Below are 13,050 nucleotides of genomic sequence, written 5' to 3' on the forward strand. Positions count from 1 at the left end.
TATATACTTACATATATAATAATTATAACCTGATTTATTTTAAAATTGCAATAATCTTAGGGTTCAAATCTGTGGTTCAAATAATTCTTTCTTAGGGTTCCCCACCATTGTTATTGGAACTTTGTTGACTGTTTGACTGTTCGGCTGTCCGCCCGTCTATCACGGCTGTATCTCATGACCGTATACCTTAGCCGTATACCTAACGGTTAAATGTTTTTTTAATATAAAATTACTTACCAGCTTTTATTATAAAATATATTAGTTAGCAATGATCTCTTAAATGGCTATATACCTAGTTTTGGTAGTTTGGACACAATAACAATCACATAGTTATAGGCAAAGATAAAACTATTCTTGGGCCAAGGACGTAAATATTATATTTGCGTAATTTAACTGAATCATCTAAAGGTTATCAAATGTTCATACGATACTTTACATATCGTCGACTAAATAATTATATAGTTATCGTTGAATCTTAAAGCGGAACTAGTGTTATACATAAACCTCTGAAAATAAATCAAAATGCAGAATAATAACACAAGCTTTACGCTTATCATATTTTCCATTATAATAAGTAGCGCTTATTTTAAAATTGTTACTTTGGATAAAAACTGGATTTGTGGCATCAAGAAATCTTGTGTTGATTGTCTTCAACTAGACCATTGTTCTTGGTGTCCTTCTCAAAATAAATGCTTTCCGGAGTTTTCCACTGTTGAACATTCTTGCAATGATTCTTTACGATCGGCAAATCATGAAAGTAAGTTAAAAATACTTTAGAGTGATATGTAGTAAAATATTATATTGTTCAATTTGTTTTGGAGCAGATGATTTTAAATACATAAACTTGTTTACAAATTCGGATTTTAAGGTTAGAGATTTTAAGCGGGAAATAATTTTACATAACATTCGCTGTGTATACGTTTAGCTAGTATTTATAATCCTCAAACACAAACAAATAAAGGAAATTATACCATTTATTGTTTTGCAATAATTTTTAGTGAGTTTACTGGAAAACGCAGAATGTGCGTGTGGTATACTTGAAACGAGGGATAATAACTGCCGTCCACCGGGCGTCACGGACGGACCCGAGTGTTACGGTAGAGGAAGCTGTGTCTGCGGGAGATGTTTTTGCGATCCCAACCCGGATCCTGAAAACCCCAGCAAGGTATGAATATTAAATACATACTAATAACATCTAATAACAACAAAAAGTTGTACGTACTTAAGTAACTTCGAATTTTTCTTTTTAATCTACATTAGAAAAGAAGATTGTTCAAGTAAATTATTATTTCTTCTCGAACGTTGAATCTATACTAATAGATTATATTCGTCCATGCTAATAGTATAAAGCTAAAGAGTTTGTTTGTTTGAACGCGCTACTCTCAGAAACCGTAGTCTACGTACTGGTCTGATTTGAAAAATTCTTTCGGTGTTAGATAGCCCATTTATCGAGGAAGACTATAAATAGGCTATACCTATATCATAACGCTAAGACCAACAGTAAAAAATAAAAATCCTTTGTAAGTATTCGATTTTATCTTTATTTTATTATCAGATACTTTTTTTCAGGTTATAATCGGGGAACATTGTGAATTTGATAATTTTTCTTGTGATGGTGCAAAATGTAACGAAGGGCCATATTCTATTAACGATTTACATTTATATGAAGAAGATAACGCTGATGATGTCCCAGAAATAGATGTACCAGCCGAAAAATAATATGTTTAACAATGCATAAATGTATACCTAGATATAGGTTTTAGCACAGACTAATAATAATATACTACGTATGTTTTAGTATTTGTATATGCATAATATGTATTATAGAAAATAATTAGTAAGTATACGTGTATAGAAATATAAGCAATATAAATGAGCTTGTTTGTGTTTTTTTTATTATTCATCCTTTATCTAGCTTTATCTAGTTGATTCATATTTTTATAGTTGGAGCTTTTAATTTTATTAGTCACATTAGCCTTCAGTTGCCTTTGAATGATGGCACTTGAAAACTAATGTTAAGCAAGGCAAATGGGGCGAATGCATTATAATCTATAATAATCTGTTTAACTGACCCGTTGAACCACGACCACGGCCACGCTATTAGGAGCCATTTAGGAGGTGCAACTCTGGAGCTAAACTGTAAAATATCCTTACGCTTTTTTATGCGGGGAAATTTTCCACCTTACCCACGGCCTTCTTGTCAGAATATTACAAAAGTTTCTGCTTAATTAACCCTCATGACATTTAACTAACAAAGGGTGAGGCGGCGAGCTATCGGTGTGCGTTTAACCGAAGAAGCCGCATCTCAATTATGGAATTGATATGAGTCGAGCGTCTGTCGCGGATGGCTCATCGCTCTCGAGTGGTGCCCGTTATGGTTACGCGAAATTAGATTTCAACAAGCCTATTTTCTTTTCCAGTAATAAACATCGTTTTATTATACTGTCAGAGACGGTCGCGTTTTTCAATTTTTCATCGATTCTGAACATCGAACATCTTCGAATCCTTTGAAGTTTCAAAATTTTCAATCCGAAAAGTTTAATTGCATTTTGGGATATTTCATCTTAAATGAATAAAAATACGGATGGTCGCCTATGCTTATACTTTACTGCTGAAGCTGAAGCTAGATCATATACCTATCGAGAGAATATAAAGAATTTATATGAATTTACCTCTAAATAGAAATTCAATCTAATGCGTACCTATAGTTACTAACTTGAATCGTTGTTCATTATTAACTTTCACCAAGTTATATTACCTATGTATTCTTTTCTATTCTCGAATCTCGATCAAAGTTTCTGAAGTATATTTATTGCATAATAATTATTTTTGTTACCGAACTACCTACAATAAGGTCCCTTGTGCGACTTTTCTGTTCCTAAGAAAGTCGAACGTAAACGCAATTTGATTACGAGCAAATTGCTTTACCGCGCAAGGGGCGTGTGTTTAGTTGCAGAAAATTTCAGAAACATTATTTGAGTCTAGTCTTTGCCATTGAGCATAATTTTGAATTTCCAAGCGATTCTTATTTTCCTATACAAATTATTTTTTGATATCATATTTTCATCATTAATCATCTTACAGCATCAATTCACATCATCACATTATGCATAGGTATTATTTAAACATGTACCACGGGCGAAGCCAGGGCGGATCGCTAGTTTGATATATATTATTCTACTTCAATGTGATTTTATTTGTGTCAACGTAGAAAGTGGAATATTGTGCAAATAGTACCTATAGTTGCACAAGAAATTTGCCTTTATAATCCCACTAAAGGTGTGCTAAAGGGTAAAACGTCCTTTGACCTGCACTCTAGGGTAGGTAGGATTTTAGTCATGAACTCATTAGTTTCTTATCATAAATAATATTATAATGAATAAATTATTTAAAGGTGTCTTAATTAGAATCTTTTCAATATCCAGTAGTAATTCAAAACTTAGTACCTAGTTAGGTAGGTAATTTTTTACGTTTATCGTAGAGACCAAGTTTTATCAATCCGTATTTATAGCGTAAGTGTGTAATTGTTCTATCAAAAATTTTCGCAGGTTATTCAATATCTAACTACCTAAATATAATTTGGTTGTATTTCTAGCTACAATCTCTTATAGTTGAAGGGTACCTACAATCGACATTCTTGTTTTATGATAATATCTACTGTGACGCAGGCAGTACTTTCTATAAGAATTAATCCAATCTTGTTTTCCTATTATTTTCCTTTGTGACCCAAATAACATTTCCCTTTTAAATATATCATTGAGCATCTTACGCGTCGTAATATAATCATGTGTTTGAAACGAATTATCGAATAATTCGTCTGGAAACGTGACTCGACTTTCAAGCAAATAAGATGTCAATGAAGTCGGTCGGTAGATGTATATTGCACAATAGAAGTGGAGATCTCACATAATAATATGCCATTGGTATTCAGAGGCAGGGAAGAATGCGCGTTCCAGAGAGGCGACTACCCGGCGTTCAGATGACACCCGCGCCTCCCTTCGGCGTTCGAAGATTTAATCTATGTATATATAAATTCTGCCATTGACTTTTAAAATATGTATGACTGTTTGATAGATAAACTTTCATAAAAAAACTCCTTAAATAGACTAGAGTAGATAATTTTTGAAACAAAAAAAAAAAGCAGTCGGATGAAACCCATTAGAAAAGGAGGAGAATATGATGAAAATAAAAGGAAAAATAAATTATGGTCAATCCGAGTTCGGGAAGTGAGAGGGGGGAGCTTTTAAGAGAAAAAAATGGTTTCTCTCGATTTCCGACAAAACTACAAGTTCTACGGAAAAAAGTTCAATGGCAAAGTTGTAGGTAATAAAAAGATCAACAACTGTTGTATTTACAATTTTTTTACATAACCTTAAAATTTAGGTGAAAAATTCAAAAAACCAAGTTTTTGGTTTTTTATTTTTATCTAATTCAAAATTAATTTTTTTTCTACGAAATTTGGTGGAAACTTACTTTATAATGTCCCAAATACACTGTAATTTATTTGATTGAAAATATTTATTTTTTCGCCTTATTTTGAATTAATACCAAAAAACAACCTAATTTTCAATCGAAAAGTCACCCGTCAAAATATCAGCTTTTTTCAAAAACTTGGGGAGCCTTTTATTCATTGAAATCTCTACTTTCATATGGTGTAAAAAAAATAAACATTACCATAGTAAATGTTCTCAGGAAATGCATACAAACAGTGTGAAAATGAGCTTTTACTAAATCAGGCACACTTCTCAGGCAGGTTAATAGGTAACTTGGGTACCTACATAATATGTTTGGTAAATAAATATACCTACAGTACAACACATTTTGGACAATTTCGCAATTTCTCTATGATTTTTTTTAAGAATTTGGAACGAAAATAAACCGGCCAAGTGCGAGTCGGACTCGCGTACTGAGGTAACTATTATGATAACCTAATTTGATATATTTTCTCGTAAAGTACCTATTTATATACTTAATTAGGATTTAGGAATTAATATACTTAACTATCCTGAAATCTGAGGTAAGTAGGTATAATTTTTCGAAAAACATATTCCATTGGTCATTAGAGTAAGAACCAGTCTTTAGCAATTTAAATAATGTATTTTATTTTTTAATTATCTTCATTATTTTCTATCTGTTGGTAAACTGTTTCATTATTTTCTTTATAAAAGGTAAAATCATTACTTCCTGCAGGCTTAACCCTCTAAAATTCCTGTGTTTTCCTTGATGCAAATTATTTGAATTCCAGTGACACCCTACCTGCATAAGTCCCCTGGTGTCTCTTTATTTGATACCTATAGTTGAACCCGGCAATTTCGCGCCCTCTACAGTAGTCTCGAGCAACAAACACTTCTTTCATATAGTAAATGTCACATGATTAAAATCACGCAATGATTGAGTAGTCATGAAAAAAATAGATATAAATTATTACCTAATAATATTCAAAATTATAGAGACCACTTCCTAAAAACAAACACATAAACTTACTAACTTTAGGTACCTTCCACTAAATAATATTAGTGTAGATTGAAACTGGCCTTTCTGGAGCGGTAGGTCTTATTGTGGTGATAGAATAGGTACATAATTGATAATTATAATGTACGTTTAATATAATTGGCTTTGAAATGTAATTTTAGCACTATTTCGATCATTGTCCATATCAGAGAAAAGTTAAAATAAATATACCTACATAATATAACATCATTGCTCCGAACAAGAAACAGCAAGAACATGCAACGATGCCAAAATAGTCCCCACATCAGCATTTGTTACAGAGGAAGTTTCTGCAACACTGGTTTTCAGTAACGACCGATAAAGTACGATGAATATCATATTTAGAAACTTTCTTTTCTCTCAAGGTGGAAGTTTAAAAAATCGAGGTCTTTACTGTATAGTTTTTATAAGAAGACAGCTGTTATAAAAGCTTTAAAGTACCTACAATAAATTCAGTAAAAAATATAATTGTTGAGTGTCAGTGGTATAAGCTTTCTACGGCAAGGCGATGGACACGGGTTCGAATCCTACTGTTTAATATGTATATTTTTTAAATCCTTCAAAAATAGCAGACCTTATTAATTTATAGATTTTATGTAAATATTGTTTATCCCTGAAATTCTCAGATAAAATGAAACAAAAGAAAATACGAAAGACACACGAATTGGGTTGTTATATTTGTTTCATAGAGTAAAAAGAAAACTAATATAAATATTTTTTTCAATGTAGCGATAAACTAGGTATCAACTCCACCTACTTCTACCACTTCTACTACTTCCACCTATGTACTTCTAATTTATAACTTTTTTTTGTATAGAAGCAGAAAGCACAATAATTACCTATATAAGGAGAGGGAGGACGTACTTTACTTCATGATCGCTCTCACAGGCTTAACAAACCTTTAAAATAACTTCACTACCTCATTTCTTGAAAATTTTATTAGGTTAAAAGTACATATTCAAATACGAAACCTCAAAAACGAAGTCATTAAATGAGCAATAAAGGATACCCAGACCCTTTATAGTCATAAGTACTATTCTGAATATTCATTATAGGTATACCTACTTCAGTCTTTGAATTTTAATATATTTATTATTAATTGAAAAAGTTAATTCTATTGTTTTATGACTTTATACCTACTTCGCTGTCAACGATGGAACCGAATTAATCTTAAAATATGTAGGTATAAGGCTGTAGAAGAGTTCAATTAAGTATATTGAAATAAACCTTATAAAATTACCTCTTCGTACAAGCAACAAGAAAAAAAATTATTTTGATTCAGCACCATTAAGATATTATTTATTTTCAAGAATTTAAAAGACTCTCCATCGTCAATGAATATTTTGCTCGTGTAAAAGTAACAGATTGCAAAAATATTATGTTCATAGTTCATACTGACACTGCTTAACTTAGTTGCCTATAAAATAAACTTTAAAAATAATTTTAGATTTAACTAAATAAGTTCGTAAGAATATTTGTGTTTGATTACCCATTCTGTACCTACTGCATAAAATCAAAATCATTACCGACATTATTAATTGCAGAACATAGCCAAATAACTGTGAATACAAATAATCGCTAATCGCTTCTACTCAGTACATGTGCGCAGTTTAACTCGACTCCCCCGCGTCTTATACCCCGCTCTATCACACTGCTTCAGACCACCCTTAGTTCTGCCGCTGGTCCTCAAGTCAGTCGGTGGACGTCACGCCGGTAACACCATCACTTTGTTTCATGAAGACCACCTTATATAGCGGTCTGTTTTAAAGTAACCGTTAAAGCGAGTAGTGAAAACAATCATGGATACTGAGGAGTTTCGTGTTAGGGGAAAAGAGATGGTGGATTACATCTGCACGTATATGAATACGTTGCGAACACGACGAGTTACCCCTTCAGTGGAACCTGGATACCTTCGAGATGCTTTGCCCGCCGAAGCGCCCTACCACCCCGAGTCGTGGGACGACGTTATGAATGATGTAGAGAACAAGATCATGCCCGGTGTTACCCATTGGCAACATCCCCGATTTCATGCATATTTCCCATCAGGGAATGCATATCCTTCAATTCTCGGAGACATGCTTTCAGCCGGTATTGGATGCATTGGATTTTCGTGGGTAGGTAGTGCTTTAAATTAATTCATAGATGTAATTTTCGATTATGATGAAATTGACGCTCTACAATTTGTTAATTTTTTACAAGCATAACTTTGCACACATCGTTTAGGTAAAAGTAAATTATATAAATAAACGATTCGAGTAAATTTAAAATCGAGACTCATTTGTTTTTGTGAATTAACGACAATCGACAATTGAAACATCAAACTATTGTAGTCGTTAGTATAAAATAAATAGTTTAATATAATACGTGAGAATAATAACAGTTGGAATTGGATTCATTGCAGAGAAATAGCTTGTTCTGTATGGACTATGGATTTATTATAGTTTGCACAAAAACGTACGCTTCAAACTTACTTATTGTAGTTAAATACAATAAAATAAATCTTATGTTCTGAAATTTTTTTTAGTGTTTTTAGACAAAAAACGCTAAAGATCTTTTTATTTTTAGGATATAACATTAATTATATTTTACTAACACATTTTTTGATTAGATTAAAAACAAAAAATTTCGTGTTGAACAAACATCGATTTATTTTTACATAGCTCTAGCTCTCATAATGTTCATGTATCTTTTATTTATTCCTCCATAAGATGTTTAAACACACCGATGATTATGAAATAATTACCTACTTTTACAATTTTCACAACAAAATATAAGAAATACTTACATTTTGAATAAGTATTAAATTTTAAATTCGTAAGCCATGTAAGCTACATAAAGCTTACGAATTTAAAAGTTAATACTAATTTAATTCTAATTTGTGTGAATAGAAAACCAGAAAAGGCATATCGGTGCAACGTTATTGAGTATTGATTGCAAAGTGATTAACTACTAACGTAAATTATTTACATGCACTATTTCTGTTGCTGACGGTGGTATATTTAGGTCAAACAATACGTTTCACTCTTTTTTCTCTATTTTAAAACATCATCGAATTCATGAAGGATAAAGATTAAAGATACATAAAGGTACTAAGTTAGAATGTTTTTTATTGTACTTATATTTCCTATACATATATTATCTCCCGCATTTCTCGTGATTATAATATATAAGTAACCTAGTTAAACAGGCAACAGGATAAAATTACGAAATTTGAAATGTATAATAATTTTCGCGTGATTGCTCTAGAAATCGTTATAGCTCGCAAGTAAGACGCAAATTTCGTCAATCATTTCTTCCCGGCTGTAAACTTGTATAATTATTGTTCACTTCACAGAGGTGTATCCAGGTGTATCATAATATTAAGCGTTGTGAGCGTCAGCTGCAGATCCGTTGATGGGTTGAGTCTTGAGAAGTATCAAAAATTGAATAAAAACTAATAACCAGCTCTTCCAGGGTTCTTTAAACTTCAAATTGGTCAAATGACATTGTTTAAATTAATGACATCTACTGTGAATATAAGTAGGTAGTAGGTACATAATATATCTAAACGCCAGTAAACTGTACATACTATAAACTTAGAGCATTATGCATTATTAATGCTCTAAGACTATAAAGATGTATGGTAAGATAATATTGTATAACTATGCTCTATATAGGATAAAGTAGGTAATCGGGATGTCTATTGCCTATTTTAAAGCCAAACTAAAAAGTTATTTGCATCAATGCGGTAAATGAAATATTTGACTGAAATATTATAAGTCGATTTATTTTTTTATAAAAACTACCTTTACGTTATATTTTGGTTGATCCCACTGGCCAATGCTCATCCCAACAACGGAACTGGCGTTCATAATGCTGTTGAACCTCCTTTTCAACCTCTAAAATTATAATATATTTTTAGGCTGCGAGTCCTGCATGCACGGAGTTGGAGATCATTATGTTAGATTGGATGGGTAGGTAAAATTCAGAAGACTTTATATTTTTGTTTTAAATTTTCAATTGACAGTAAACGCAAGTGAAAAATAACTCTATATCCCATAATTATTATGGGTCCTCGACCATTATTATTTATGATAATATCATTTAGTATATCAAAAAATGTGGCTTTAAATACGATATGAGTCGAAGGAAACTTGGCTCTTGAGATAAAAATAACTTGTTGATTTAAATAATTGCCTAAATGGAAGATTGTTAGACAAAGCTAATGTTACACGATAAAACAAAGGCAAGACCGACCTTTTAAGTGGGTAGATATACCTATACTTATTTATCAGGCGTTATTTTAATATAAGCAATATTAGCTCTAATAATAAGAAGTGATTTCAGTTTCCCATATTATGACTGCATATTTATCTTCGAAAAAAGTACCCTTATTTTATAGAGACCCTTAACACAGTTATTATAGTTAAACGTTTTAGGAAAATATTTATCTAGATACATATTTATAGTTAGGTACATAATACATAGATATTATAATATAAAATATTTTTAAAGGAAAGGCGATTGGATTACCTCCGGCATTTTTAGCATTAGAGGAAGGAAGTAAGGGTGGTGGTGTGATCGAGGTAGGTTTACTACATTTTAATTGTTATGGGGCATTCCGCACAATTTGAATGGAGCTCATTTTACTCCAGTGGACTATAACTAATGCGTATATATATAAGATTTATGAAGAAACTGGAGAATTTTAATATGCTTATTGTATTTGCTATGGAGTTGGAGTTTTTTTTTTTGGGAAAATGTAAATCTATGTTATTTATATATCATTTTATTAAAAATAATAATAATAATTGACTGACATGTACAAACTGTATAAAGCTATTCAAAGAGTATTTAAATACATAATGTTCTACTATTCACTTATCAATTAACCTTTATAGGGTTCAGCGAGCGAAAGTGTTCTTGTGTCAATGCTTGCCGCGCGAGCCGCGGCTATCAAACGCCTGAAGCACCAATTCCCTTCGGTCGACGAGGGGCTTTTGCTATCCAAGCTAATAGCGTATTGTTCTAAAGAGGCTCATTCATGTGTCGAAAAGGCAGCTATGATTTGCTTTGTAAAACTGCGAATTTTACAACCCGATGAACACGGATGCTTGAGGGGCGAAATTTTAAAAGAGGTGTGTAATTTTATATTTTTCGGTACAGGAAAAATTGTCTCTTAATTTTGTAAACAATATCCACCTATAGCTTGTTTTTTTTTTGTTGTATGCCTATCTCCGTCCACTAATTTGTTGGAAACGGTTTAATAGGTGGAGATGAGTTAATGAATTTCCGCAGTAGGTCATGGCATAGCGGGTCAAATAATCGAGCGGTAATTGAAAAGTGCCAGGCGTTGTACCGGCGCTAAGGCGTCTCTTCCCCGCCCCTAATGACTTTGTCTCAAATTCCTGAAATGTTCCACGGATAAAACCATTCCGTCAAAGTACTGAATTATATATTATTTTATTGGGGTATTTTAATATTTAAATCTATTTATGTTTTGTAATTATAATTCGAATGTGTAACATGTAGGCTAGTAATCTAGTATTCGTCAATTTCAGGCTATGGAGGAAGATGAGGAAGCTGGTTTAGTTCCGTTTTTCGTCAGCACTACATTAGGAACAACATCATGCTGTTCCTTCGATAATCTCCCGGAAATCGGACCCGTAGTACGAAAATTTCCTAGTGTCTGGCTACATATTGATGCTGCATATGCTGGCAGTGCTTTTCTTTGCCCCGAGCACAAATATCACCTTGCTGGAGTAGAATACGCAGATTCATTTAATACAAACCCTAATAAATTCATGTTGACTAGTTTTGATTGTTCACTGCTTTGGGTGACAAATCGTTACTTACTAACATCTGCCCTAGTTGTGGACCCTTTATACCTGCAACATTGCTACGACCATACTGCAATCGACTATCGGCATTGGGGAGTACCTCTGAGTCGGCGATTCAGATCTCTGAAGCTATGGTTCATGTTAAGGAGCTATGGTATTATAGGCCTACAGAAATATGTGCGACGTCATTGTGAACTCGCTAAATATTTTGAAAAACTTGTTAAGAAAGATGAAAGATTTGAAGTCTGCAATCAAGTCAAGGTAACCTAAGTTAAAAAAATTTCTGTAGGTACGACAACTAAAGTTCATAATAATTCAACTGTTTTCATTTCGTTAGGTAGGTATTTGATATTTTAAAATTTAATTATTAATAACTTTGCAGCTAGGATTAGTATGCTTCCGTCTAATAGGTGGTCCAGATGAAACTTCTGAACAAGTAGATGAGCTTAACAAGAAATTGTTAACCAACATTAATGCCTCCGGAAAAATCCACATGGTACCAGCATCTGTTCGAGATCATTTCGTCATACGTTTTTGCGTTGTGTACCAACATGCAACTCGGGAAGATATAGGTATTTCATGCTTGGATAAATATTTATTTAAAAGAATCCATAACACTCGAAATCACTGAATCCTAATTCATTCTTACAGAAATAGCCTGGGACATTATAAGCGACTTCGCTACTGAGTTATTGGAAGGCCCTGACAAAGAAAGGGTTAGTTTTTCATGTAATCTTAAAGCATTATACTTTATTTTATACTGCTCTTTTCATTACATAATCTATTAATAATGTTTGCAGGATCTCAACGAGGAGCGCGCTCGTCGCAATCGCGCTGCGCTGGCCCACAAGCGCTCGTTCTTCGTCCGCATGGTCAGTGACCCGAAGATCTACAACCCGGCGATCAACAAGACGCCACCTCCGGTCCCCACCACCCCTTGTACTCCACCACCAATGGCCCCGGCCACACCGGACACGCCATCAGATGCTGGCTCTGCCCAACTCGTGCCGTCTACTCCGTAATTATAATATTTTCATAACCTTCAACCGTTGGCTCATTAAATAAAATTTCAAAAATTAGAAACCTTACCTAATTAGTTACTTATGTAATAAAAAAAAGTTATAATTATGTCTAAACTTATTGTGAAGTGTTAATTGTTAGCTACTACATGTGATACAAATAAATAATAAATATAAAGAAAATTTTAACGAAAATATGAAATAAACTAATATTTTTTTTTTGCTTTTAGGAAGCAGTCATCTTGGATAAGTTGGCCTCTAGCATTCTTCTTCCAAAGCGTGGATCATGACGCTAGTAACGACTTGCCGTTGAGGTGAATAAACTTTTTTTTATGTCCTTCGTTGTCCCGGTATGAATGAATAGAATATTGCTCTCCTATGTATAATGTAGCAAAACCCGACCCCGTGGAACCCAAACCCGTTCCAGCCATTGTAACGTTAATAATTTTTTCCAGATTTCGTCATTTGGATACGATGGTGCGCTTGAAAAGTCCCAACCACGGCCGGCGCGGCTCCTCTCCGTGCGTGTCTCCTGAGAGGAGGGCTCCTTCCCCCTCAAACAATTAACTCGTCTATGCTTTACTCATATAATTAACAATTTATCTCAAATAAAATATCCTTTCCCAGCATTAAAATTGATTTTTATTTCTGTAATCCAGTTCGGAATAAAATTTCCTATCATTTGCTAAAATGAAGCATTAAAAATGTAACTTAGTCCGTTT

At 33.1% G+C, this 13,050-nt stretch overlaps 2 protein-coding genes across 2 annotated transcripts; both read left to right on the forward strand.

Moving 5' to 3' along the window:
- Nucleotides 1-485: 485 nt before the first annotated feature.
- LOC149905808 (uncharacterized) lies at nt 486-1,877 on the forward strand. Its single transcript, XM_090105336.1, has 3 exons — nt 486-757; nt 999-1,165; nt 1,570-1,877. Exons 1-3 carry the CDS (start codon nt 523-525, stop codon nt 1,717-1,719), a joined length of 552 nt encoding a protein of 183 aa, XP_089961462.1. The 5' UTR covers nt 486-522; the 3' UTR covers nt 1,720-1,877.
- Nucleotides 1,878-7,048: 5,171 nt separating this feature from the next.
- Tdc2 (Tyrosine decarboxylase 2) lies at nt 7,049-12,950 on the forward strand. The gene is made up of 10 exons (XM_090105186.1): nt 7,049-7,604; nt 9,392-9,443; nt 9,985-10,055; nt 10,371-10,607; nt 11,031-11,570; nt 11,692-11,881; nt 11,961-12,025; nt 12,110-12,327; nt 12,559-12,642; nt 12,784-12,950. The coding sequence occupies exons 1-10, from the start codon at nt 7,290-7,292 to the stop codon at nt 12,893-12,895; spliced, it is 1,884 nt and encodes a 627-aa protein (XP_089961312.1). The 5' UTR covers nt 7,049-7,289; the 3' UTR covers nt 12,896-12,950.
- Nucleotides 12,951-13,050: the final 100 nt, after the last annotated feature.

The sequence above is a fragment of the Colias eurytheme genome, chromosome 9 (assembly GCF_061535395.1).
Source record: "Colias eurytheme isolate Ceu_HAF_F1 chromosome 9, ilColEury1 Martin Lab GWU primary, whole genome shotgun sequence".
Taxonomy (NCBI): domain Eukaryota; kingdom Metazoa; phylum Arthropoda; class Insecta; order Lepidoptera; family Pieridae; genus Colias; species Colias eurytheme.